Source organism: Lynx canadensis, chromosome E1 (assembly GCF_007474595.2).
Source record: "Lynx canadensis isolate LIC74 chromosome E1, mLynCan4.pri.v2, whole genome shotgun sequence".
NCBI classification, from domain to species: Eukaryota; Metazoa; Chordata; class Mammalia; order Carnivora; family Felidae; genus Lynx; species Lynx canadensis.
In genome coordinates, this window is record NC_044316.2 from 493,917 (window position 1) to 520,462 (window position 26,546).

Genomic DNA, 26,546 nt, shown 5'->3' on the forward strand with positions numbered 1-26,546 from the left:
GAATGTCCCAACTCTGTTGTCTGTTCAGCCTTGTGATCTGGAGAGATCTCCCTGAGCCTTGGTTCCTTCATCTGTAAAATGGGGCTGGTGTTTCCCCGCCGGAAGGTTTATTGTGGGAAATCGCCGAGCCGATGAGTGGCCAGACGGCGGACCGTGGCGGCGTTCAACCAACTGTCACTTCTGTTCTTCTGATCCACAAGGGAGATATGTTGCTTTGATAGGTAGTGAGTCTCCCATCGGCAGGAGCGTTCGAGCGGAGGAAGGACAATCACATGGTGGCTGCCGTAGAGGGAAATAGAGGAAGAAGGAGCAAAGACCAAGATCTGTCTTCAAGGAGCTTTTGGCCTCCGGCATAAAGGAGCAGACCCTCTCCCCGTCCTTGGGGGCTCCCGGGCTGGGTGTGGGAAGATGTGACAGGCGCCCCACGTTCACAGCCTTTGAGATGTGCAAAGTGCCGAGCGCCCTGACCGAAGAGAGAGCAGTCTCTTGAGATCCATGGGGCCAGGGAGAACTTCCTGGAGGAGGCGGCATTTGAGCTAGGCAGGTGGAATAGGGTGATGAGGCCTTTGGTGGACGGGACGGTAGGGGGAGCAAGCCCACAGAGGCACTAACGGTGGGCGTGCCGGTGGGTCCACAACGGAGGAGAGTGTTTTGGCTGGAAAGGAAGGCAGGGGCCAGGTGGCGGAGCACTTCAGGGTCTGGGCTTCCTCCGGAGGTTGACGCTGGCCCAGAAGAGGCCGGAGGCAGGGGCGGAAGGAACAGGCAGGTTTGCGGGCACAACGTGGCTTCACGGAGGAGGGTCGGGCCAGAGTGTCAGTAGAGTCTGACGGCCACGGTCGAAAATGGGGCCTGGACCAGAAGCTTCCGGGGACCGCGACGCCGGTGCCGGGGTGTGGGAGGGGGGGCGGGCCGGCGGAGGCGGAGAGAGGGATCGCCCCAGTTAGTCTGTAGACTCACGGCCGCCCGGGTCCGGGCCCCGCGGGGCGGGGCGGGGGGAGGGGCGTTGGCGAGCCTCGGCAGTGGGATCCTGAAGTTCATTTGGCAGAGAAAACGTCCGGGAACGTTGTGAAAAGTGGCCGTGGAGGTGGCCTGCCCCGTTGGTCATCGCGGGGTGGCCGCTTAACCAAAGCAGCAGGCCGACGGTGAAACGGTCCCTTCCGTGGGGGTGACAGGTGTGCCTCGGGGGGCTTGTGGAGGATTGACCGTGCACCTGGATGAAAGCTAAACCCTGCTTCAAAATAAGTTCCAGACAGGCGAAAATAAGGGAAAAAGCAAAGTCTAAAAACCGGGAGGTAGAAATCGGCCAGAAGAAGCCGGACGAGCCCGTAGGAAAGTGGGCGGAGGACGAGGACCGGCCGTCCCAGGAGGAGCCGGTGGTGCCCGGTGTTGGTCTGAAGTCAGCAGGGAAATGCAAATTGAAACGACAACGAGATAACACTTCACACCCATCAGATGGGCAATAATTAGGGAGGTGAGGACACCAAGTGTTACTGAAGCTGCTGCTGGCGGTGCAAATTGGCGGGGCCTCTGCGGAGAGCAGAGCGGCAGGATCCTGCAGAGGGCCACGGGCGCGCGGCCCGCGGCCCGGCCTCTGACTTCGAGGTGTGTACCCGAGAGAAACCCCGGCTCGTGCACGCGGAGCGGCACACGCGCACACGGGCGTTTGTGACGGTCTCGGAGGACTGCGGGACCGTGTGGTGCACGCCCGGAAAGACGGGGTGTCTTCGTGGCAGGAGGAGCGCGAACGGGTCTTTATTAGCCGGCGTCGATGGGCCCGCTTCCACAACGCGTGACCGAGGGCAGAGGCGAGGTGCGGGGCAGGAGGCACGGAACCGTCCCCTTTACGTCCCTGTTTGGAAAGCATGCGGGGGCACGTGCGTGTGCGGGAACAGGGAGGGAGGAAGCATGACACACGCACAAGGACGGGGTTCCCGGGGAGGCCCGGGGACCCACAGGACGTCCTATCCACCCGCTCTCCTGCCGAGGAGGAAATCTCGCCTCCAGCGTCTCGCCAACAGCGTGTTAGAGGGTATTTTTGTCATTTGGGGATGGGGCCTGAGCGAGATGTGCAGTCCAGAGGCCATCGGTGGCTGGAGGCATCACATTAGACACAGGATCGGTACACGTGATGTGTAAAAGGCTAATGGAAACCGATGCAGGACGACCCAACAGCAACGCGGGCAGGTGACCCCCAGAGAGAGGGACCGAGGCGAGCAGGCGGGGGACACAGAGGCGGAGGAGAGGCGCGGGGCTGGACGGGCAGTCGACGATGCAGAGGGCCGGCCCGGACGGAGACGGGCAGATGGAGGGAGGGAAGCGGGAGACTGGGCAGGGTAGCCTGTGGGCGGCGTTGGCCGGCCGGATGGGTGGTCAGGGTGGGGCCGGGGAAAGATGGCCAGGCTGGGTTCTCAGGCCCTGGGCGGCTGGGGGGCCGGAGGGCCCGGGTCCACATCAAAGGGGGAGGACCCTGGCAGCTGGCACGGCCCCACCCTTCCTGGCTCAACTGGGCTTCCCGCTTTGATGTGTGGCGGGGGCAGGGGGGGCACTGCCCGCTCCTCGTGCACGCAGGGTCCTCAGTGCTGCCAGGGCCAGCCCAGCTGCCCTGCCCGGGGTGGGACGTGAGTGGGGTGACTTGAAGCTCCCAAGGTGGGGCCGGGGCCCCCGGAGGAGGTGTCCGCGTGGGCCGCACTTACAGCCGTCAACCTGCAGAAGACCAGTGCCGACCCCGTGCCGGGCTTGTGTGGAGGGGCCCGGGGGCCCGGGTGTCCTCGCTGCTGGGACGGCGTTGGGCTCCATCCCGTGGGCCGGCTCCCGGGCCAGCGTGGGGACCCGGGAGGGTCGGGCCGAGGAGCCAGCGGCCTCCATTCTTCTGGCCGTAGCACTTCTGGTTGCTGGTTCTGTCGCGGGGGCTGGTGGGCATCGGCGAGGCCAGCTACTCCACCATCGCGCCCACCATCATCGGCGACCTCTTCACCAAGAACACGCGCACGCTCATGCTGTCCGTCTTCTACTTTGCCATCCCGCTGGGCAGGTGAGGGTCCCCGCGCGCGTCCCGGTACCCCCGGCCCCGAAGTTGGCGCTCTGCGACCCGGACGCGCGGTGGCGGCCAGCAGGTGGGGTGGGGTGGGCGGCCGGCCGCCCCCCCCGGCTGGTGAGCACACCGTCCCCCGCGCTGTCTCGTCTGCAGCGGCCTGGGCTACATCACGGGCTCCAGCGTGAAGCAGGCGGCTGGAGACTGGCGCTGGGCCTTGCGGGTAAGGACACCCCGGCCTGGGGTCCGTGGATCCGTGCGCACGGGGAGCTGGGGGGCCAGACCCAGTGGCCCTGCGGCCTCAGGGCCCCAGGACGGGACAAGGGACTCTCCCACGTGTCAGGAAGTTCCAGGTCCGCGAAGGCGCATCCTGCTCGAGCCTGGCGCTGTGTGAGGGCAGGGCTGAGAGGAGACCTCTGTGTGGGGCCCCCCGGGGGTCTGGAGCCCCTTTCTGTCCCGAGGGAGGATTCGGGCAAGTCTGCCAAGGCCCCAGGACAGTGCAATCGGAGGAAACAGAGATCCCCAGTCTCGCAGAGCAACGGAAGCTTAAGACAAAGTGTTTTTTCCTCAAAAGCAGGAAGGAAGCAGCCTCCGTGGAATTTCTTGACGGGGCGCATGGAGAGGAACTCCCTCCGCCCTGGGCTCGCGGGGGTGGGGACGGGCCGCCCTGGGCTCCAGCTGCCGGAGGGGCTGGTGTCTTGGAATGCGGGCCGCCGGGGCGTCCTCCTCCACCCGGAAGGGCTCGGGGCCGTGGCGGCTCTGTTCCCCACGGGGCAGACCCACCCGATCCCTTAGCTGGGGCTTCATGGCAGCCAGAGCCCCGGCCCCCAGGCCCCAGCCTCGATTCCAGAGTCTGTCAGGCTGTCTGTCTTTCCACGCGTTCGTCCGCCCGGTGGTCAGTTCGCTCTCCTTCCGCCCCCTCCCACCCCGGCCCTCCTGGGGGCTTGCTCCTGGTGAAACAGTGACAGCCCCCTGGGCCCTGGGGCCCCACCTGCCTGACCTACTCCTGCCCTACCAGGTGTCCCCCATCGTGGGCATGATCACAGGAACACTCATCCTGATCCTGGTCCCGGCCACCAAGAGAGGCCACGCTGACCAGTTCGGCGGGCAGCTCAAGGTGCGGACCTCGTGGCTCCGAGACATGAAGGCCCTGATCCGCAAGTGAGCGCTGCCCGGGGGGCTCTGGCAGGGTGGGGGGGAGGGGCGGGGACCCTCCCTGCAGCACGGCCCCCCTGCTCCCTGCTGCTCACTGGGGCCCCTGATGCTTATCCCTGCAGCCCGAGCCTGAGGGCGAGCGGGGAGGGCTGCTGGGGGTGGGGGTGGGGGGGCCGGCTCCGCGTGACGTCCTGGCCTCTCCCCAGCCGCAGCTACGTCTTCTCCTCCCTGGCCACGTCGGCCGTGTCCTTCGCCACAGGGGCCCTGGGCATGTGGATCCCGCTGTACTTGCACCGAGCTCAGGTCGTGCAGAAGACGGCAGACACGTGCAGCAGCCCGCCGTGCGGGGCCAAGGACAGGTAGGGCCGGGGGGGGGGGGGGGGGGGGGGTAGCCGTGCCCGGCGCCGCCCCCTCTGCCCCCCCCAGCCTTGCCCCCCCGACCAACCCACGGCCCCTGCCCTCTGTCCCCATAGCCTCATCTTCGGGGCCATCACCTGCTTCACTGGCTTCCTGGGTGTCGTCACGGGGGCGGGAGCCACACGATGGTGCCGCCTGCGGACCCAGCGGGCCGACCCCCTGGTGTGTGCCGTGGGCATGCTGGGCTCGGCCATCTTCGTCTGCCTCATCTTCGTGGCTGCCAAGAGCAGCATCGTGGGTGCCTACGTGAGTGTGACGGGGGTGCGCAGGTGGTGGGGCGAGCGGGCCCCCTCCCCTCGGGGGGGGGCGGGCTCAAGTCCGCTGCCTGCCCTGCTCCCTCCAGGGCCCGTCCAGGCCACCGGCACGCCTTGGGGTCCTCCTGGACCCTGTCAACTGCTCTGAGCCTGAGGAATTTCTCCTGCTGAGAGATGCGGGGCCCCAAGGGGGGTGTGGGGGCTTGGGGGGGCTCCCTGCTGTCAGGGTGCCGGGAGCAGCATGAGGCTGCTGGGGGTGGGGGGCCCTGACGGCTGCCCGGTCTCTCCTGGGCAGGTCTGGGGACAGCGTGGGGCTGCTGGGGGTCGGGGGGGGCCCTGACGGCTGCCCCGGTCTCTCCTGGGCAGGTCTGGGGGCAGCGTGGGGCTGCTGGGGGTCGGGGGGGGCCCTGACGGCTGCCTGGTCTCTCCTGGGCAGGTCTGGGGACAGCATGGGGCTGCTGGGGGTCGGGGGGGGGGGGCCCTGACGGCTGCCCCGGTCTCTCCTGGGCAGGTCTGGGGGCAGCGTGGGGCTGCTGGGGGTCGGGGGGGGCCCTGACGGCTGCCTGGTCTCTCCTGGGCAGGTCTGGGGACAGCGTGGGGCTGCTGGGGGTTGGGGTGGGGGGGCCCTGACGGCTGCCCCGGTCTCTCCTGGGCAGGTCTGGGGACAGCGTGGGGCTGCTGGGGGTTGGGGGGGGGGGCCCTGATGGCTGCCCGGTCTCTCCTGGACAGGTCTGGGGGCAGCGTGGGGCTGCTGGGGGTTGGGGTGGGGCCCTGACGGCTGCCCGGTCTCTCCTGGGCAGGTCTGGGGACAGCGTGGGGCTGCTGGGGGTGGGGGGTGGGGGGTGGGCCCTGACGGCTGCCCCGGTCTCTCCTGGGCAGGTCTGGGGGCAGCGTGGGGCTGCTGGGGGTCGGGGGGGGCCCTGACGGCTGCCCCGGTCTCTCCTGGGCAGGTCTGGGGACAGCGTGGGGCTGCTGGGGGTCGGGGGGGGGGGCCCTGACGGCTGCCCCGGTCTCTCCTGGGCAGGTCTGGGGGCAGCGTGGGGCTGCTGGGGGTCGGGGGGGGGCCCTGACGGCTGCCCGGTCTCTCCTGGGCAGGTCTGGGGGCAGCTGGGGGTTGGGGGGGGCCCTGACGGCTGCCCGGTCTCTCCTGGGCAGGTCTGGGGGCAGCTGGGGGTTGGGGGGGTGCCCTGACGACTGCCCCGGTCTCTCCTGGGCAGGTCTGGGGGCAGCGTGGGGCTGCTGGGGGTTGGGGGGGGGGCCCTGACGGCTGCCCGGTCTCTCCTGGGCAGGTCTGGGGGCAGCTGGGGGTTGGGGGGGGGGCCCTGACGGCTGCCCGGTCTCTCCTGGGCAGGTCTGGGGGCAGCTGGGGGTTGGGGGGGGGGGCCCTGACGACTGCCCCGGTCTCTCCTGGGCAGGTCTGGGGGCAGCGTGGGGCTGCTGGGGGTTGGGGGGGGGGCCCTGACGGCTGCCCGCTCTCTCCTGGGCAGGTCTGCATCTTTGTTGGGGAGACGCTGCTGTTCTCTAACTGGGCCATCACCGCGGACATCCTCATGGTGAGGCAGGCAGAGTTCCCTCGTGACAACCCGGGCCTCTTGTCTCCGGGGGCAGCTGGAGAGGGCGGTGAAGGGACGGGAGGCCAGAGGGGCTGGTGGGGGGGTGGGCAGGAAGCCAGGCCGGCGGGGAAGGTGGGCCTGGAGGCAGGGAAGGGATCAGGCTTCGGGGCTGAAACCGGGGGCTGGGCCAGTGGGAGGGACGGGCGTGGGACTGGCGGGGAGGGGGACGTGTGCAGGCTCGGCGTGGCCGGGAGGCCGGCAGTGCCAGGCTAGCCCCCTCCCCCGGCCTGAGCTCCACAGGCCCTGCCCTCCCAGCCCAGCTCGGGTCCCAGGCGCGCCTGCCCGAGGGCCGGCGGCTGGGCCGGGTGGACAGAGGCCGTCTTCACGGGGCCAACAATGGGTTCCAGACCAGCCAGCCGGGCACAAAGGGCCGTCTGAGCAGTGGCGGGGGCTGTGTCCCTGGAGAAACCGGGAGGGGGTGCGGCCCCGCTAACTTGCTGTCTCTGAGGGGTGGCGGTTTGGGGGTAGGGTGACCGCTGCTCCTGTTCCCAGGGATCCTCCCAGCCAGGGCCGGGAGGGGTGGGAGAAGGGCACGCGGGGTCTACAGTGGGGAGAGTCCAGGAGCCGCCAGGGCAGACCTCCTGGGGGTCACGTGGGGGGTTGGGGCCACTATATGGGACAGCCGGAGAGATCAGAGTCTGCCTGGTGCCGGGGGCCCTGCCAGGTCTCCAGGAAGCCTGCCCTGTTCCACCTCCATCGGTGGGCCGGGGGAGGGGGGGTCTGACTCAGCCCCGTGGCCCAGCGTGGAGCCAGGCAGGTGGCAGGGGGGAGGTGAAGCCGTTGGTGCTGGGCAGGACCCCTGTGCTTGCCTCCGCCCCCCAGGGGCGGCCCCAGCTGCAGGCAGGGTTTGGGTCCCAGGGAAATCACGTCCCATTTTATTAAGTGTCACAGCCACATGACTAATCAGTGCTGGAAACGGGGCCACGCGATCCCATCGGATGCAGCTGCCCTTCCCCCAGCCCTGTTACAAGGGTCCCCGAGGGCGTGGCCGCTGCGGGGACAGGGGGGCTCTGCATACTTGGAGCTGGGCTCTGGCCTGGGGAGCTGGGGGCACCAGTGGGTGGGAGTGGAGGCCGGTCCAGGCAGACCAGCTTCACCCCCTCCCCTGCCAGCCTGGGCCTTGCTGGGTCTTCCTGGGGAGAAACCCGTGTGGCCTTCAGCTCACGGGCACGTGAAGCCAAGGCCAGGGTTCTGGTCCCGGCGCTGCCGCGGCCTGTGTGTCACCCGTGTGCCCTGGGCCTCAGTTTCCCAGGACCACGGCACCCAGCACAAGCCCCGTGCAGAACCTCCAGCGGCCTGTCCTCCGGCGTGGGGCGGGGGCGGGGGTGGGGGCAGGGGGATGCGGTGGCCCCGGGGACGTGGCCTCTGACCTGCTGCCTCCCGCACAGTACGTGGTCATCCCCACGAGACGGGCCACGGCTGTGGCCCTGCAGAGCTTCACGTCGCACCTGCTGGGGGACGCCGGGAGCCCCTACCTCATCGGCTTTGTGAGTAGGGGCGAGGCCGGGTGGGGGCGGCTTCGGGAGGCGCCCCCTGACGCGTCCCCGCCCTCACAGATCTCCGACCTGATCCGCCAGAGCACCAAGGACTCCCCGCTCTGGGAGTTCCTGAGCCTGGGCTACGCCCTCATGCTCTGCCCCTTCGTGGTGGTCCTGGGCGGCATGTTCTTCCTGGCCACGGCCCTCTTCTTCCTGGGCGACCGCGCCAAGGCCGAGCAGCAGTGAGTGGGCCGGGTGGGCTGCCGGGGGGAGCGGGGAGGGGGGGTGCCCGCAGGTCCGCCTCCAGTTTTCTGACTTCTCTCTCTTTTCCTCTTCACTCCTGCCTCTTCTCTCCCCACCCCTGGGCTCTCCCACCTTCCCCTGGGGCTGACGAGGTCCCTGCCCGGCACGTCCGGCCAGCCGGCCCCCGAGATGCGATGCGCCAGAGCAGTGCCCGGGCCCGGCCGCAGCTGATCCGCCACCTTGACCCCCGCCCGTCTCTCCCCCAGGGTGAACCAGCTGGTGATGCCACCCGCACCCGTCAAAGTCTGAGGCCGTGAGTGCAGCCGGGTTGGAGGGGCCCCTGGGGGGTGGGGCGGGGTCAGGGAGCACCTTGCAGGGCCCTGGGGAATGTTCTGGAAGAAGGAACAGCTTCTCCAAAGGCACCTCCTTCCCTGGGCACGTTCCACTGGCCCTGGGCTTGGCCGGCTTCTCTAGAACTGTTGCCCGAATTGACCAGTGGGTCCGGGGGGCGGGGGTCCAGGCCAGGACTGGCAGAAAGCCCCTGCTCTACCCTCCCAGCGCCGGGCGACTCCGAATTTGACCTCACCCTGGGCTTGGCCTCCAGGGGCCACGCTTCCCAGCAGTGCAGGATCCAGGGTCACCACCCCCATGTCCCCTGCTGCCCCCAGAGCCCTTTTGAGAAAGGCCCCTTTCCTCAAACGGCAGGGAGCCCCGCCCGTGACCTGGCTTCTCTCTCTAGGTGCCCCCAGGATGGCGAAGAGACCGTGCCGTCGCCCTACCTGGGAGGCGTCCCAGGGCATCCCGGCCCTGCCGGGCTGACGCGAAGCTTTCTATGTGACCCGAGGCTGGGCACCCACCCTCTCTGGTGCGGGCCTGCCGAGTGGCCGTGGCACCAAGAGGCCGCGTCCTCAACTGACGTGGAAGGCTGCGTGTGGGGGAGCCGCACGGACGGACAGACTCCCAGCCGCTGGGGCCCAGGGAGGATGCAGCCCCCAGCGCGTGTGTGGGGAGAGCCTGGGGCGTCACCACCTTACATGGTCCTGGGCGGCTGGACTTTCCCACGTGGCAGCTTTGGAGACCCTGGACTGCACAGAGAAGGGGCGGCCCAGGCCTCAGGGCGGAGCTTCAGGCTCTGACCTCGGGGGTGCTGCTGGGCACTGGGCACGACCCTCCGGTGGACACTGGTCCCTGCTGCCGGGGCTGGCGCTCGGCCTGGCGGTCTCCTAGGTGAGGGTCACCCAGGCGGGGACCCGACCGCACACCCTGTGCCCACGGTGCCCAGGGCACCTCCACTCCCACCGCCCCCCCCCACCACGTGCACTTGCACACCCCTGCCCCCGCTCCACACACGCTCCCCGCACACTGGCTGGAATCAAGGTGGCGGGTAGGAGACCCCAAGAGCCAGCCTAGGCGACGCTTTGCCCCGTAGTTCCCGCCGGCGTGGCTTCAGTGTGTGCAAGCTAGCAGGCACCTGCTCCTCACCCAGCTCTGGGGTACCTGCGAGGGGGTGGGACCCCCAAAGACCAGCCTGGCCGCCTCCCACCCCAGCCTCAACCGGGGCCCCAGCGACGTTTTCTTGTTGTACAAGAACCAGGTCCAAGTTCGCCTCCTCTTCCTTCCGGAAGCCAAACTCCTCCTTTATTTTTTAGAGCTGCTGATTGTGAATCTCAGAGTCTTAAGAGAAAAACCAAATATATTCCTCTTGTAAATGAAGGAATAAACCTATTTAAATCATGGCCCGCTGGCTCCCCCAGCAGAGCAGCCCGGGGGCGGGGGACACGGGGCACCACACGCTCCCTGCGGCTTAAGATCACGGTGAAAACACTGGGGTCTCTGGGGCGGGGCCCGCGCTCAGGGCTTTCGGGCCTTCCTGAGCTGCGCTTTCTTCCTCTTGGCCCCGCTCTGGAGGAGGCTGGGGCTCCTGCTGGCCAAAGACAGCCTGGCCTTTTTCCGCGGCAGCGCGGACTGTGGGGACTTGCCGGAGACCCCCTTTTCGGGCAGATCCTTCTGAGGCTGCTTCTTGCCAGCAGGCTCCACGGGCGACACGGGAGCGGCCCCGTTCACCTGGGACAGCTTCCGCTTTTTCTTCAGCTTCGGGGTCTTGGCGGGGGTGCCGGGGCCCGTGATGGCGGCGGCGGGGGCCGGGGCGGGCACCGTGGCCTTCCTCCTGTTCCTCCTCTTCTTGCCTGTGCTGGGGGGCTGCTGCTCACCAGCGGCTGCAGGCCTGGCACCCTCCTCTTGCGCGGGACCCTCTGACTTCGGCTTCTTGCGCTTCTTTGTTTCTGGCAAGAATCCTTTTTTCTTCCTCTTCGTGCTAACGGGGTTCTGCGTGACGCTGGGGACTTCCTTGGCCTCCTTCTTCGCCGACTTGGGGCGCCTGCAAGGGAGCAAAATGAGAGAAGGGAACCCACCCCTGTGGAACGGAGGGACAGAAGCTGCCCAAGAGCTCCCCCCGGGATAACGCACACTACAGGGTCCCGCGGGCCCCCACTGCACTGTGAGGGCCCTCGTGGCCTGCCAGGACCACCCTGAGGCACACGCCCCAGGAGGGGCCCCCCCCCCCACCCCGGCACGTACTGGACTCCCAGCGCCTTCATGGCCTGCCAGTAGAGGTCGTAGAGGCGGCTGGACCCGGCCGCACACTCCCTCTGCTGCAGACTCGGCTGCTTGCTCTGCAGCACGCCCAGGACGGCGGTCAAGTCCACGGTCAGCTTCTGCGGGGACAGGGAAAAGGGTGGCCGCAAAGGTGACGGGAGGCAGGGCCTCTGCCTGGCTCTGGGTCCCCAGTCCTGCCACCCCTCCTGCCTGTGCATCAGGCCTCCGTCACCCGGGAGGGAAGGAGAGCCCCCTCCCGCAGCCAGAAGGCCCCACCCCTTCCTCGACCCCCCTCAGGCCTCTCTCTGCCCAGAGCCCCCCTGTGCCCTCCCTGCCACGCAGCGAATGGATTAATCTCGTAACCCGCTGCTCCCCGGGTGCACCTGTGGTCTGCGCAGCCTTGGCCCAGGAGTCTGCTCCCCGAGACGCCCTGCCAGCTCGCCCTGCCTGTGGGCTCTGACCAGCATCCTCGCTAAGGACTCCTGGACCCTCCCCCACCCAGGGCTGGACTTGGGGAACCACTCACCCCCAGCTCCTGGTGGCCCATAAGCGGCCGCAGGCCCAGAAATGTGCTGGCCAGGACCCTCCTCACGTCCTCCCGTGAGCTCGGCTCACCCCGACCCTGCCCATGCTCCCCGCCCCCACCTCCTGGTGAATGGTCCTGAAGAGGGTGTTGAGCAGCCCCAAAGACGACAGTTCCTTCTGATGCTCCGACTTGGTCTGCGCCTCACCCAGCGTCCGCAGGTTCTAGGGGAAGAGACGGCCAGCTGAGCCGCTCTGCAGGACTGCCCACTGGACGCTGGACCCCGAGGGAGGGGAGGTCTCAGGCTTGGGGGCAGGGCGGCCCGACCCCTCCCCCCGAGGCTCAGGGCCCCAGAAAATCACCCTGGACGGGAATATGGGCGGCAACCCCGCCCCCACCGTGGCCCTCACCTCCGTGACCTTCGCCAGGATCTGGCTGACCAGCTGCTCCCACTCAGGGTCATCAAAGCACACCCGCAGCTCCCGTGTGGGCAGGGCCTTCTGAAGCAGCAGGCAGGCCTGGGCCTAGGGGGGTGCGGTCACGGGGGCTTCAGCGTGCAGGCCCCGAGCTTGAGAAGCCACTGCTGCGGGTGCCACCCGCCGGCCCTGCAGCCCTGGCCTCAGCAGCCACCCGGGCCCGGCCGCACCAGGAGCAGAGACGGCCCCCGTGGCACAGAGGGGGCAGCTGGGACAGCACCCGGCCCTCTCACTCGCTCAGGGCCATCTTCCTCCGGGCTCACAAACCCCCGTCCCACCCATCCAGGCCCGGGGACAGCTAGGGGCCTCGGCCAAGAAGGTCAGTGTGTGTGTGCGGAGGAGCTCGCGGGTTCAGGCCACGGGATGTGGCCGTGGTGGGAGCAAAGCCTCCCTTTTCCCCGTGACCCCGTGCACACGGCGGGGCAGGGGCTGACCAGGTCAAAGGGGCAGGGGTGGGCCTGCCCTGGCCCGGGCACTTCCTGGGCCTCACAAACACCCAGCCAATGGTGAGTCATGGGGGGGTAAATCAGGCCTGGGGCCGGGACCTGGGAAGTCCCTACCTGATGGCGGGGCCGCGCTGGGCCCGTCACGTGCTGGATCACGACGGGCAGCAGGCTCTTACACAGCACCTACGGAGGAAGTGACAGGCCGGTGAGGTGGGGCCTGGGCTGAGCAGGGGCCCCGGGGGCGGGCCGGCCCCTACACTCACCGGGTGCCGGGAAAAGAGACTGAGGAACATAGTGACGGTGAGCGGACTGTTGCGCCTGGTCAGGAAGGAGGTCAGCGCCGATGAGTAGATCGGGGTCACGAGGCTCAAATCCAAGCCGCCGGCAGCCTGGGCCACCCGAGAGAGAGCCCGTGTGACGCGGGGCAGAGGGTCCCCGGTACGGGGCAGAGCCCGGACCGCCTTCGGAAGGCTGAGAGCTGGGTCCCCGGAAGTCGTGGCCTCCACTCCCCACCTGTGAAACAGGCAGGCGGCCCCGGCCGGCTGCCTGGGTGCGCCGTGGGCTGTGACTTCCGGGGCGGGGCCCACTCACCTCGGGGCCCTTGGGCTGGGAGCCGGCCTTCTCCTTCTTGGGGGCCTTGCACACAGGCTTGCCGGCAGCGTTGCCTTTCAGGACGCGGAGCAGGTACAGGGCTGCGTTGAAATAGTAGAGGGACACGGCGGCGTCGGCCTGGCGGCCGGCCTGCTGCACCAGCCGCTCCACCTGGGCGTACAGGGTCCCCACGAGGCGTCCCACGTCGTGGCAGTAGTGCCGGGAGCGGCACAGGTGGTGTCTGTGGGGCCGTGGGGGGAGAGCCGGTCACCACACCTCCGCCACCCTCCCTGCCGAGAACAGGGACGCGACCAAAGCTGCAGGGGGCGGCCCAGGGCCACCTGCATTTGCCGAGCACGAGCCAGAGAAACCAGCCCCAGGGACAAGGCTGCACCACGGGAAACTCGGTCCACGTCTCCCGTCTGCCCCCATCCCCCGTGGGACAGTGGCCCCTGAGCCCTAACGTGAGGGTCGGTGTCCTCGGGGGAAGAGAAGTAGGTCACTCAACCAGCTCAGCGCTGCCCAGACAGGTGGCAGGGACAGCAAGAAAGCATCACCTGGGGCACTGTCTGTCCCGCTCTCCCCCATTCTTCTGTGACCTAAGCTCGGCATCTCGCGTCTAAGCTAGGCCGCGTCTCTGCTCCGGAAGGCAGGTCTGCAACCCCCACCTGTGTCGTCTCTCTTGCTGGGCCCCCTGCTCCGGGACGACCCACCCACTCATCGTCCCTTCCTAAACGCAAACTATCCCCCCGGGAGCTCCTGCTGACGAGAACACCTCCGTGGACCCCCAACACTGATGGGCTCCGGGCCACCAGGCCTTCCTCCACCTGTGTGTGACCAGCTCCTGTCGAGAGACCACCTTCCCTGCCCTGCCTGGGGCCTCCAGGCCTGAGGACCCCTTTCCCAGCAAGCGTTCCCTGGTACCTCAAGAGGGGCCCCTGGGCCCCACCACTCCGTGCTCCGGTCTCCCACCCGCCCCCTGCCACAGCCCCGGGGTGTCACTGCTGGACCATCGGTCTGATTCCTCGATGTGGGGACCCCGAGAGCAGGGAGCGGTCCCCAGGACCACGGTTCTGGTAAAGAGCGGGCGCCAGGAGGGACGCGGGACAGCCGAGCGGGAGGGCCGGCGCTCACGTGAAGATGCGGGCTGTCTTGTGCAGGAGATCCTGCTCCTGCTTGGTGCTGCTGGTGCGCATGCTACGCCGAATGACGTCCAGCAGGGGCTCGAGCAGCTCCAGCACCAGCGGGCTCTCCGGCTGCTTGGTCACCAGCACCTCGATCAGGTCCAGGACCTGCGGCCAGGACGGGGCGGGCTCAGCGGGCGCGGGGACGGCGCGGGGAGGGCGGGCCACGCGACGCCGGGGGCTCTGGGGCTCACCCGGATCTGGAAGTCTCGCCGGAGAACCTTCTCCTTCCGCAGCTTATCCTTCTCGTCCTTCCGGGCCTGGATGCGCAGCTTCTGCTCGGCGAAGAGGCTGGCCAGGTTCTGGTCCAGGGCCATCATGGCCTCGTCCCCCAGCTCGTCACCGTCGTCGTCGTCGTCCTCACCGTCCACCGCGCCCTGATGCACGACGCCCGTGAGCGGCTGGCCTCTGGGTACGGACACGGGGCCCCCCCCCTCCCCGCCCTGCCGCTCACCAGCGCCTTTCCCGCCCGCAGCACCGCCATCAGCTGCTCCCGGAAGCCCTGGTCCACGTCCGCATCGCGGTCCTCCTCCTCACTGTCGTCGTCACTGTCCTCGCCACTGTCCTCTTCGCCGGCCGAGGCCCTGTCGTCCTCGCCGTCGGAGCTCCTGTCCTGCGGGGGCCACTGTGCCGTACCTCCGGTCTCCCACGCGCGTCTACACATCCGCCCGCCCCACCCGGCCCCACGCTGGCACGCACCTCTGCACCCTCCAGCTGCTCCTCCGAGCCGTCCGTGACCACCACGCTGTCCTCGTCCGCATTCTTCTCGGGGTTCAGCACCTGCAGGGATTCCCAGACGGCCGCCCCATCGCAGAGCCTTTACCCTCCCCAGACCTCCAACCACACCCTGTGCGGTCTGGGCCAAAAGATCCCTATTTCAGGGAGAAAAATGGGGCCCGAGACAGAAGGCCACGCGCCCAGCACCCACACCCAGGGGCCCTCGGTGCACCCTAGGGAACGGCCTCGTGCAGCGGCTGTCTCAACACATTACAGTGACACCGACGGGACAGAAGGGCAGCCGTGATGCAGCCTGGTGCTTGCAAGGCCCCATCCCGGGACCCATTTCCCCAGAGGCCCCAACTTACATCCAAGATTAGCTGCAGGGCACGTGGGGTCAGGTGGGAACAGATGTGGCTGAACACACTGCGGGCCACCTGGCGCATCAGGTGGCTGGGCTGGGCCAGGAGGGCCAGCAGGATCTCCACCAGCACCTCCACCCACGGCGGCTCCTGGGGGTCTGCAGACAGGACAGGCTGAGCCTGGGCCGGCCCGGTCCCTCCCCCCCCCCCCCCCCCCGGTCCATGCCCCGCCCCCTGCCCCGAGGACAGTGACCCACTGGTGGCCTTGGAGCGGGTCCTGCGGGTCTTCTCCCCCAGGCTCTTCTTGATGCACGTCTGGATGTCACCCAGGAGGTCACAGCTCTCTGTGGGGGACTGTGGCAGGGCGAGGACAGAATCAGAAACCGGGCCCGTCCCAGGCCTTGTTGAGCCAGGGGAGGGGCTGGTCAAGCGGGAGCAGTTGGTGTCGGATGGGCCCCCCAGCCTGCCTCAGCCAGTCCCTCACCGGGACCCCGGGAGCCACATGTAGCCATGGAGTCTGACGAGGTCAGGCAGCTCAGGGTCGCCACAAATCTGTCCCAGCTGGATCCCCAAAGCTAGATTTTCCTCCCGCGCCTACCTCCACACTGTTACAAAGTACCCAAATTCGTTAACCTGAGCGAATTCAAATCCAGTTTAACCCCACCTGCCCGGCTAAGCCCGGACTGCAGCCACTGCTCAGTGAGTTGGGGCGGCCCGAGATGGTCAGTGTGACTGTGGTACCAGAAAGGCAGACGAGAGCCGAACACCCGGCCCTTTATGCACCTCACTCCTCGTCCAGCTAAGAGGCCCTGGGGTCGGGCAGGCGTCTAGCGTGTCCCGTAACCAGCGGGGGAGGGGGGGCCCCTGCTGCCACGCATTCGAGGGGCACCGTGGCCACCACGCACACACACAACTCGCCTACGGGCCACGCTCAGAGCGTCTGCAGCCTGGAAGCAGAAACCACCACCACAGCCCAGCAGCCAGAGGCAGGAACCCCGACCCCACCCCGCGGCCTGGGAAGAAAAAGCTCCTGAGAAACCAGAGGAAGCAGGAGGGTCACGAGTTGCCGGCACAGAAAGGGAGACAACACCGGATCTAGAGACACCTCGGTCTGGTGTAGGAGAACCAACGTGGGGACACAGCGACGCGGCACACGACCGCGGGCTGGGTGGCGACAGGAACACACACTAACCCCACCGGCCGCCCTGGATTCCCGCGGGAGAGGCTGCAGGAGCACAGGCGGGACCTTGTCCTCGGGCATCAGAGAGGACAGCAGCGCCCCTGGGGACAGGCCTGCCCAGAGTCGGGCCCTCCCGGGAAGGAGGCACTTTCCCCTCCACGCCCACCACCTCTGCTCAGTGAGGCAATGCTGGGGGGCCTGGGGGGGCCGTGCGGTCAGATCTGGTATCTGAACCCCCGCCAACAGCTGTGTGTGTGGCCTGAGCGCTACTCGCCCCACCAGTCAGCGGGGCGGTGGGGGGGGGGGGGGGGTCACAGATCAGAGACGCCGCACGGAGAGCTCAGGACACAACTGGCCACGAGGTGCACGGAGCGACTCTTCTCGGGCTGTGGTCCACCCAGAGCACCCCCCACCCCCCGCCCCGTCGGGAGGAAAGCTGTGGTGCCCCAGACCCCAAGTGCCATACCTTGAAGAGGTAGATGCCCACCAGGAGAAGCAGGTGCTGGAAGGCGGCGGCCTTGGCCCCGGCCCCCGAGGAGGTGGCCTCCAGTTCCCGCACACTCTGCAGCATCCTGGGGGGAGCCGGGCACGCTCTCAGGCCGCTGCCCTCCGGACCCCAGGGCATCCCACCGGCCCCCCGGGAAACCCCACCCCCTCACCGGTCCCAGGCCTGGCGCTGCTGCGCCGTGAAGGGCGTCAGGGCGGCCACGTTCCGGCTGTGGTTCAGCAGCGAGTCTGCAAACCGGACCAGGCGGTAGGTCCAGGGCTGGCTGTCCTGGGTCTGCTCGGGCGCCTGCCTGCACTGGGTGCTGAGGGTCTGCAGCAGGCTGGGGGAGTGCAGGGGCCGGGGTCACCAGCCGGGCCGAGGGCTCTCGGGGCCACCCACCCGCCCTGCCCTCTCCACAGCCGCCCACCTGAAGAAGGCGCTGCCGACCACCTCCCGCGTCCGACTCTCCAGAGGAAAGGAGAACCGCTGCTCGGTCTCTGGGATCTGGGACGTGGGCTTCTTCGCTTCGAAGAACGAGTGGAAGAAGCAAAACCTGTGGGGGTGGGGGGAGCACAGGTCTCAGCGGCCCCCTTCCACGAGGACACCACCCAGGGCCTGGTGGCAGAGAGAACGTCTCCCAAGTCTGGACCTCCCGCTGAACATAACCGGGCCCGAACTGGGAACAGAAGCAGGATCTGGCCCTTGGAACGGAGGCGGACCCGCGGCTGCGTCCCACCAAGTCACAGCACGGGCTTGCAAACAAGGGCTGCGTGAGGCGGCAGACGAGACCAGTGCGGGGGGCTTCCCTGACATCGCCGACGCCTGTGGCCCCACAGCTCCACACTCCAGAGGTCCCCTCCCTACGGGGCCTCTCAAGGATGTTCCCCAAACCCCCTCTGCCTAAGGGGCGAGAATGGCCGGCCTCCACCCGACAACCTGACCCGAGCCTTCTGGCTCCGGGAAGACCCAATTCTTGGTCCCCCTCCAGGGAGCTGGGGACAGAGCCTGCTCACACCTGGCCACCTCCTCAATCACATCCTCCTCCTTCTCCACGTGCAAGGTGTCCACGATGCTGACCAGGCGCAGAATGAGCCACTTCCGCAGCCGGGACACAGCGCGCTCGGGCCTGGTGGGGGAGAGCCAGGTAGGGAGCCACTCTTAGCACAACAGTCCTCCTCTGCCCCTCCCCGCAGACAGGAGGAAACAGAGGCCTTCCTCGGGAGCCATGGCTTGGCTGCGGCCCTTTCTTCCCCGCCCCCACCTGGGGCCCCGGGCCCGAGCTCTGGGCTCAGCGGGCCCACTCACACGTGTAGCGAAGCATCCTGGGCTTTCTTCTGGTTGCTGGTGCTAAAGTCCACCAAGGAGTCCAGATCGGGCTGGAGAAACATGGTCCGTAGCCAGGCCACGTAGCCCTTGAGGGCGGGGGGACTCAGGAACCGCACAGCCCTCCAGAAGGTAGGCAGGACAGGAAGGCCCTGGTTGGTGACAGAGGTGAAGGCCACCACCACTGCCAACTGCCGCTCGGGGTCAGCACGGCAGCCTTCCAGGAAGGCACCCGCGTATTCGTTCATCTCCGGAGCAAACTTGAACTGGTTTGGGAGCTGCAAGAGTCAGGCGCAACACTGGGGTCACCGGCCAGGAGGGTCCCACAGCTCTTGTCCAACAGGCGCGCCTAAGGCCCGGCACGCCTCCTCCCGGCACACAGCTAGGCCCCATCCGAGGGCCCCGGCCCCAGGAGGCCCCTCCTTCCCCCTTCTCACTGCACCAGGACGGGCTGTTGTCCAGGCTGGACCAAGGGTGTAGCAGAGTCCAGGCTGGGCCACCAACCTGACCTGGGTCCACACCCAGCTCTCCAGCTCCTAGCTGTCACCGTGGGGCTCAAAACTGAGCACTTCCCTCGTGGGTGCACAACACATCCGCGTCACATTCACGACAACCGTCTGCACTGGGACGTGGGCCGCCCTCCGCTCTGGAGCTGGGCCCGCCCCCACAGAAGCATGAAGCTGGCGGTCCGGAGGGGAGGACTGCATCACAGCAGCACCTCCTGGGCACCTGGCGCGGTAACCTCAATGGGCTTTCCCCCTACTGTCCTCACAGCGGCCGAGGGGGACACGGCTCCTCTGCTCTCGGCCAGCAGACAAGCCCTGGCTCCTGACCCCGAACTCCTAATCGGCACCTGTTTCTCCCGTCCGCTGCTTGGGCCTAGTGTGGGGCACACCAGTGGGGGACAAGGGCTCTCCCCAGCCGGGGTGGGGGAGGGCTGGGGGGTTGAGGGCTGCACGTGCCTCTGCCGAGGGGCCTGAGGCCCGAACAACTGACGCTGCCCAAACTCCATTCAGAGGGGGAGGCCTGGGGGAACTCAGGTAGCTCCCATCACCCAGAGGGAAGAGAACCCCAGTGCCCAGGCGAGACCACTGAGGCAGGAAGACCCCTGGATGTTGCAGCAGACCAGAAGCCGGCTGATCCCAGAGGCGGCCTGCCCCTCTTCCCCACCGGGAACCCCGGTGCCCCGCCCCTGCTGACAGTGCTGGGCTGCCGGGGGGGGGGGGATACCCACCTTAGCAGTGACCATGTGCTCCCCAAAATGCCGGATCAGGTCCCCCCGCATCACCAGGGGCAGCTGCTCTGCGGACAGCAGGGGCAGGGCTGCGCCCAGCAGGCGGAAACACAGGTAGCTGCGGGGCGCACGGCGGGGCCCGTCAGAGTCCGGCCGCCCTGGCGGACGTGGGGCCCCGAGCCCGCCCCGCCAACAAGCAGGGGAGGGGGCACGGACGGGCACCACGCGCACCTGGCTGGCCAGGACTGCTTCTTCAGCAGCCCCTGCTCCACCACGTCCTTCCAGAACCGCGGGAACTTGCCCTCCTGCAGCGCCAGGCGGAGCAGGTCCAGAGCAACAGCCGGCAGCTTCCGCTCCTTCTTCACGGAGGCGGCGGCCATCTTCAGTACGCTCACCAGTCTGGGGACAGGGTGCGGGGACTCAGACGGCAGGAGCACCCCATCCACACCACCAACCTGTGCGGGGCCCGGGGCAGTGCCCTGCCCGCCCTGCCCCCCCCCATACCTGGGGACGTTCTCATCCGAGAACAGGCTGACTGGTCCCACCAGCTCCTCCAGCTTGCGGGGCACCTTCTGCCGGGCCAGGAGGAAGAGCTCCAGGTGCTCGGGGGAGCCGAGCACTGAATTCAGGTCGGCCCTGAGGACTTTCGGCAGGATCTCCTGCAGCGTGGCCTCTGGGACCTGGGCACGGGAGGTGCGGATTGGGGGAGGGGCCCCCTCCCAGCATCCTTTGCCCTCCCCCTTCCACCTGCCAGGCTCCCGTGAGGCCCCGACACAGTGCCGGTCCGAGGTGGCGCAGCCACGACCCACCACGACGCATCAGCACCAGTACCAGGTGTTTAAAAGCTCAAACCCCCGATCCCAGGACACTGGGTTTGTAACAACTACCCAGCTGACGCTAATTGAGAGTCCTCTTAATCGTCCCTGGTTTTTTTCTGGATTAGCTCATTTGTTATACAAGGTGCCCTGAGTACACAGCTGAGATTTGAAGCCTGGTCCTCCTAGCTCTGGGGCCAGGGCTATGCCAGTCTTTGTCTTGTCCTCGGGAGCAAAGAGTTCCAGGGACTAGCCCGCCTCCATGTCCCAAGCAGGGCAGCAGAGACCTGGGGGGCAGCTCTATCCAAAACAAATATGGCAAGCACATTTAATGTACTTGCCACGTGCCAGGGACTGTTCTAGAACCGCACCGTCCAACACGGCAGCCCCCGAGCTCTTAGAACGGGCTGACCTAAGTCGAGACGCGTATTAAGTATAACCTACATGCCGGATTCCGGAAACTCGATGGAGAACGTAAGATAACTCTGCAACCTTCTGCCCTGATGGCGTGCTCAAACAACACGTTAAACACGTTAGGTTCACTAACACACGTCACTAAACTACGCTCGCTCCCGTTTCGCTCTTTAATTCGGGTCCCAACCAACGTCAAGTTGCACGCTCTCACGACTCTGCAGGCCGATGCTGTTCGAGGGCGTTCTGATGCTTCCTCTCTGTGCTCGGGTACCAGGGAGCGCTACCCCAGGCCCCGCAGCTGTGAAGCCCGTACCTCCGACAGGATGTCCACCAGGGCCTTCTGGGGCTGCTCGTGCAGGTGGTTGTGGTGCTGGGCCAGGGTCTGCAGCAGCTTCACGGACTTCATCAGCGCCTCTGAGTCCTGGCGCCCACAGAGGGGACAGGGCATGAGGAGGGCGTGCCGCTGTCGTCCCAACCCCCCGTCACTCCCCAGCCAGTGCAGTCCCCCGCCAAATCTCCTACCTTCACCAGCCTGCCTGACTGAAAGAGGGCGAGCACCCCAAACAGGTTTGCAAACAGAGCAGGTCTCATCGTTGCCTGGAAAAGAATTTCAGGTGCGAGTGAGAAGGGCCCAGTGTCCCCACCCAGGGGCTGAGATCCCCCTAAAGCCGCTAACTCTCACCTTCTTGACCTTCTGCAGGTCGTGCTTCTCTTGTATCTGCTGCAAAATGCTGCACAAGGGGATGTCTTCAAAAGACTGTAACAGCTGGCGGGAGAGGGGGGTCGCGACAGGGGTCAGGGGGATGTCCAGCCCCACCCAACAGACCTCAGCCTTCTCCGACTCCCTTCAACTTCTGCCCAGAGGACCTGGGCCCCTGCCCCCACCCCAAGGCTGCCTCTGAGACTGCTTGCCGCACCCCCCTCCCCCAAAAGAGTGCTCGTGTGGAGCACCGCTGCTCAGATGAACCAGAATCTTGTCTCTCTGCCTCATGACCACCCCGGGTTCAGGAAGTACCTCCTCTGGCGCCTAGAAAGCCTGAGACTCCCAGTCTGTCTCCACAGCCTGCTCTGAGCTCCCCCACGACCCTCCTAAAAGACTGGAACTTTATCCCTCGCACCTGCCCCCCACCCGCTCATTGCCCACGTTCCTCAAGGGGTGGCCTACAAGCAGCTGAAAAGAGCCCTGAGCCTTGCCCAGGTCAGAACCCAGCCCAGAGCTGACTATGCCCAGCAAACGCACCCGGGGTGGGGGAGTGGGGGGGCTGGCCAACCCACTTACCATCCTCCTCCTCCACCTGACCCGGCTTCTCTGTACGCGGGCCTTGCTGAGGCACTTTCCACCTCCACGTGAGGACATCAGCCCGGTCCCCCCCCCCCCCCCGCCCCGGCCCGCCCCCAGCTTCCGCTCAGACCACTGCCCTCCTCACCCCTCAGCCTCCGACCAGCACGGCTGGGCCCTTCCAGGAGCCACCGCCTCACCTGTGCCAGGGCCAGACTGTAGCAGGGCCGGGCGGTCTCTCGCCCGACCCCGAGCCCAGTGATGAGGCGCTTCAGGGCGTACTTCATCTCGGCTCCCTGCGGACCCAAGCGCATCCGCCAGTGTGGAGCCGTCCCGCGCGGGCCCACCCCCGCCCCTCGGGGCGCGCTCACCAGGGCACCCGGGCCCAGCTCCCGCCGCCGCCGCCGCCGCTTCTCCGCCGCAGGCACGCAGCCCCCTGCCCCGGGCCCCGCCACCGTACCTGGGGCCTCGCGCGCAGGTACTCCAGCAGCTTCTCCGTGGCCTCCAGCCGCGTCTCCTGCTGAGGCTTCGCAATGTCCCAGAAGAAGTCCAGGAACTCGCGGCTGTGCTTCAGCAGGCCCTCACGGTCGGCGGGCCGGGCGCCGCTCTTGCTCGCCTCCCCGGGGGCCATGGGCTCGGCGACGTCCTGACTCTCCATCTCCGCCATGCTCCTCGAACACGTGGGCTCTGAAGACGACCTCTTCCGGGTCAGGTCGCCGCGCGTGCGCACTGGACCGGCCGCGGGGGGCGGGGTCTCGTCGGGAGGGGCGGGGCCTATGGCGGCTGGGGGCGGGGCCAGCCCGGCCCGGGGGGGTGGGGGGGTGGGGGGGGCGGGGGGAACTTTCGCTACTGGGTTTAATCGGAGCGTGGATGGGAAGTTGTTGGAGGGTCTTATGCAAGGGCTAGCCTTGATCCTATTTACATTTTTAAAAGATTGTTCTGTGGCTATGTGGGGAATGGATGGTCGGATTGCCGAGGGAGAAGCAGGAAGAACCGTTAGAGACAGACCGCAGTGTAATATGAAATGAGGTCAGATTCCAGCTAATTTGGAGCTGGTAAGGAGGGATGGATGTGGGGGAGCAGAAAAGAGAGCGATGCCAGGTTTGGGGCTAAAATAGCTGGGTAGATGGTGGTACCATCCACTGAGCTGGGGGAGGATTCTCTTTGCTGATCAAGGGTTCTACAAAATCAGACATAACTTTTCCAAGGGCAGGCGGGAGTACAGAGGGCCTCCCCAGCTTCTGGCCTGGAGAAGCTGTCTCTAGAGGGTTATAGTCCCGAGGGACCCCAGCCCTGGGGGGATGTGGGAGGCAGGCAATGTCAGGGCGAGGCCCCGCCCCGCTCCGTCCCCCAGCCAAATCCCACACCCCAGCTGCGGCCACTTTTGGACCCAGGCCCCTAGGGTATCTCCTGTTCCTCCTCTCAACCCCTGCTGCCTGTCTTGGAAAATGAGATGAAAACATGGTGCCCCAGGGGGCCCGAGGTGAGCAGAGCAGGGGAAAGCTGAAAGGCAGGGCCCAGCCTCGGCCTGTCTGGGTGCAGGTCAGCTGTGCTGCCCAAGGGGGAAGCCGCCACACCGAACACTTCACAGGCTGATGGGAAACTAAGAACAGGAATGGCACAAGGCATCCAGGAGACTTGATCTTTATTTTGTTTCCAGCCCCGTTGGCACAGATCAGCAGAGGGTGGCCTGAAGGGAAGGACAGAGAGGCCAGTAGTACCCCGGGCTCTGCCAGCCTTGCCCGTGGGGCCTGGAGCCAAGGCAGGGGCTTGGCGTCTTTCTACCTGTCCTTCTCAGGGCTGGATCTGAACTCAGGGTTGGCCCCGGGGCCTGGGGCTCTTTCCTCATTGTCCTTGGGTTCCTTAACTGAAAAAAAAGGGCCAGAACTCCAGTCCAGGTAACTGACTAACTCCAGTCCAGGCCAGAGATTGTGGGCCTGAGCTGGCAGTGTGCTCTGTGTGCACTTCATCACTGCTGGGCCTGCTCTGTCCCTGCCTCCAGGCTGGAGACCCCCACCCGGTCCACGCCCTGCTGGCCACTGCCCCACACTTAGAAGCCCTGGAAGGTGCAGCAGCCACTGGGGACACTGGAGACGTGAGCATGCTCTGCGTGAGCAGCTACCTGGAGCAGGGTCCCTTGACCACAAATGCTAGGGCTCTGTGTTGGTCCCTGCTGCTGCTGCTGGGCCTGGGCTTGGGGCCCCGCCAGGCGACTGAGCAGGGCACGAGTCGTGACTCTGGCCACTACGGGGTTTCCTGAAGCCACCAGCCCCAACACATCAGCTTCTGTGTCATCAGAGCCACCATGGAGGACGAGGGGGCAAGCCCAGCCCCCACTTGTAGACTCGGCCACCAGGTCGCTCAGCAGAATCCCGGTGCTTGGGGACAGATGTCCAGAGCCAAAGGAGCTGTTGAGTGAGGAGGTGAGGAGGAGCACAGAGCCGCTGCTGTCTATGGTGGCCAGGACGCCGCTCCCGGGGGTCACGGGAGCTCGTGGGACTAACAGGCAGGGATCAGGGCTGGGCCCTCCAGAGCGCAAGGCCGCCTCCACCCTCGCCAGCAGTTCTGGGCCAGCTGAGGGGCTGGGGGTGGTGGACAGGATGCCCTGGGGCATAGGTAGCTGCAGGGCTGGCTCCAGGGTGGGCCTGGGCCCAGGCGAGGGTCCCCGCAGCCCCAGGTCTCTGGCCAGCAGACTCAGCAGGGCGTCCCCGGCAAGGTCTGGGGTGGGGGCCACTGCCGCCCCGCGTAGCACGGCGGCCAGTTTGGGGTTGGTGGCGCGGGCCCCGGGGCCCAGCGGGGTCCCGTCGGCGTGGCAGAGCAGTGGACAGAGGCCCTCCGTGCTCCGGGCGGCCAGGGCCCCGGCCAGGGCTGTATCCACCAGGAAGCCGTCTTGAGCCAGCGAGGCCGGGCCCACCAGCAGGCGTGGCCAGGGCAGGCGGCCGAAGTGTGCGTGCAGCAGGCGCAGGGCCGGCAGAGCGGACGGCAGCCCCAGGCCGGGGGCCAGCGTCCGGGCCGGACCTGGCGTCAGGGCAGTGGAACTGCCCGAGGTGCTATTGTGGAAGAGGCCCCAGAACGTGGCACCTGAAGGAGAAGAAGGGGTCACACGGGAGTCAGGGCACGGGGGTCAGGGGGACTCGGTAGCCCGGCTGAAGGGTCACCGACTCGGCCTGAGGTCAGGAGTTGCTCACTAGGCCTGGAGACGGGGGTCAAGACCACACGGACGTGGGAGCAGGGGCCACAATCCAGGGTTGGGGCTACCGCCCGAGTCCTAGGTCCTGCCACTAAGCAGCCCCGAGGTCAGGGCCCAAGAGCAGACCTGGGCTGTGGGTCACTGACCTAGCCCCGTGGCGTGAGGGTGTACCACCGCCAGGCACAAAGCAGCTCCCACTCCGGCGTCCACAACGTTGCCCCCGGCGACGAGCAGCTCTCGGCCCAGGTGGGAGCACGTGGCTGCAGCAAGAGGAGACCGTCGGGGGGGCGGCCGTCCCGGGACCGTGACCCCGGCCCGTCCCCCCTCCCCCAGCGGCTCCCCGCTCTGACCTGCAGGGCTGACGACGCCCCCGTGGTGGTACACGCCGGGGTGGTGGGAGTGCCCGCTGGGAGGAGGGGCCGCAGAGCCGCTGCTGGCGTGGAGCTGCCTGACCGCCAGGGAGAAGCCAACGGCCAGGAGTAGCAGGGCCGCGACCAGGCGGGCCCAGGCCCCGGGCAGCCCGCCGGCCTCGTCCCTGCAGAGAGGGGTGTCCTGAGCCAGGACCGGGGCGGGAGGGCCACCAAGAGCCCCGAGAGGACCCAGGGGGCGTTTCCCCAAAACTTGGTCTTACTCGTGTGAGGACTACGGTTTTGCCAAGGAGAAGGGCCTCCTGGTAGAGGGCGTGGACGAGACACGGCGATTGGAAGGAGCTAGGGGACACCGAGGACAGCTAGGGAGGGAGCCCCTGGGGAGGAGGTTGGAGAGGCAGGAGGGAGGCCGCAGGTGGGCTTGGCTGGGTGGGGAGCGGGGCCTAGTTGGGTGCGGCCCGGATCCAACCTGCCTGGCAGGTGCACCAGGAGTGGGGGCTGGGAGCCCTTGGCAGAGCAGCTGGCCGGGCCGGCCTCGTACAGATGTCCCTTCGGAGGCCAGGTCTGGGGCCGCAGCTCCGCTCCTCCCCTGTTCACCCAGAAAGTTCCTGGAGCCGAGCCAGGCGTGGGGCGGTCCGACACCTGCCCCCACCTTAGGGGCTCCAGAGGGAGGGACTTACCAGCCTCAGGCCCGAGTTGCCGGGTGCCCAGACCCCTCCCTGACTCACCTGGAGGAGTCCTGGGGCCTCCGGGGATCAGGAACGACCAGCTCCGAGGTCTCCTCCTCCTCCTCCTCCTCCTCCTGCCCGGACTCCAAGCTTGGATCCCAGAGCTGCAGCTGTCGGTACAGCACGGGCCCTGCTGTGGGTTCCATGGCCCCGCGGAGGCCACCCCAGCCCTCCTGCCTGCCGGCCTTCCCAGCCGAGTCCCGGCCTCGCCTGCGCTTGGCTGGTGGGAGGTGGAGGCAGCCGTGGGGAAGGGTGGTGTGTTTCTAGAACAGGTCTGGGCAGGGCACGGAGCCAGGGAGGCTGCGTGTGAGCCTGCTCCACTAGGGCAGGGGGCCTGGGGGCTCTCGCGGCCGGGGAGCCTGTCAGGGGGAGGAGCAGCTCTGGGAGGGGGGGGCCACAGCCGCAGCCCGGAGACCCAGGACCCCCGCCGACCCCTGCCTTCC

The 26,546-nt window shown here is 67.4% G+C and overlaps 3 protein-coding genes across 5 annotated transcripts in view; 1 reads left to right on the plus strand and 2 right to left on the minus strand.

Moving 5' to 3' along the window:
* Nucleotides 1–9,927, plus strand: part of SPNS2 (sphingolipid transporter 2) — a 30,927-nt gene extending 21,000 nt beyond the window's left edge. Inside the window, 10 exon segments of the mRNA XM_030295007.2 lie at nt 2,880–3,031; nt 3,188–3,254; nt 4,050–4,192; nt 4,393–4,545; nt 4,660–4,849; nt 6,345–6,410; nt 7,859–7,957; nt 8,027–8,190; nt 8,458–8,504; nt 8,931–9,927. Coding sequence (XP_030150867.1) covers nt 2,880–3,031; nt 3,188–3,254; nt 4,050–4,192; nt 4,393–4,545; nt 4,660–4,849; nt 6,345–6,410; nt 7,859–7,957; nt 8,027–8,190; nt 8,458–8,500 — 1,077 coding nt within the window. The 3' untranslated portion in view covers nt 8,501–8,504; nt 8,931–9,927.
* MYBBP1A (MYB binding protein 1a) lies at nt 9,793–22,509 on the minus strand. The gene is made up of 26 exons (XM_030294999.1): nt 22,278–22,509; nt 22,018–22,113; nt 21,221–21,304; nt 21,061–21,135; nt 20,852–20,959; nt 19,814–19,989; nt 19,541–19,708; nt 19,310–19,427; nt 18,058–18,353; nt 17,768–17,878; nt 17,180–17,305; nt 16,925–17,092; nt 16,732–16,837; nt 15,343–15,439; nt 15,092–15,243; nt 14,706–14,786; nt 14,461–14,619; nt 14,201–14,383; nt 13,957–14,114; nt 12,823–13,063; nt 12,495–12,620; nt 12,346–12,414; nt 11,720–11,833; nt 11,432–11,533; nt 10,769–10,905; nt 9,793–10,568 (listed from the first exon to the last, which is right to left on the minus strand). Exons 1-26 carry the CDS (start codon nt 22,482–22,484, stop codon nt 10,043–10,045), a joined length of 3,984 nt encoding a protein of 1,327 aa, XP_030150859.1. The 5' UTR covers nt 22,485–22,509; the 3' UTR covers nt 9,793–10,042.
* Nucleotides 22,510–23,445: 936 nt separating this feature from the next.
* Nucleotides 23,446–26,300, minus strand: GGT6 (gamma-glutamyltransferase 6). 3 transcript variants are annotated; one of them, XM_030296530.1, is made up of 4 exons: nt 26,104–26,300; nt 25,358–25,542; nt 25,154–25,267; nt 23,446–24,898 (listed from the first exon to the last, which is right to left on the minus strand). In XM_030296530.1, the coding sequence occupies exons 1-4, from the start codon at nt 26,247–26,249 to the stop codon at nt 23,868–23,870; spliced, it is 1,476 nt and encodes a 491-aa protein (XP_030152390.1). In that variant the 5' UTR covers nt 26,250–26,300; the 3' UTR covers nt 23,446–23,867. The 3 variants fall into 3 exon arrangements, with proteins under 3 accessions (XP_030152390.1, XP_030152391.1, XP_030152392.1); XM_030296531.1 differs by having other exon boundaries at nt 25,154–25,243; nt 25,352–25,542; XM_030296532.1 differs by lacking the exon at nt 25,154–25,267.
* Between the last annotated feature and the right edge of the window lie 246 nt (nt 26,301–26,546).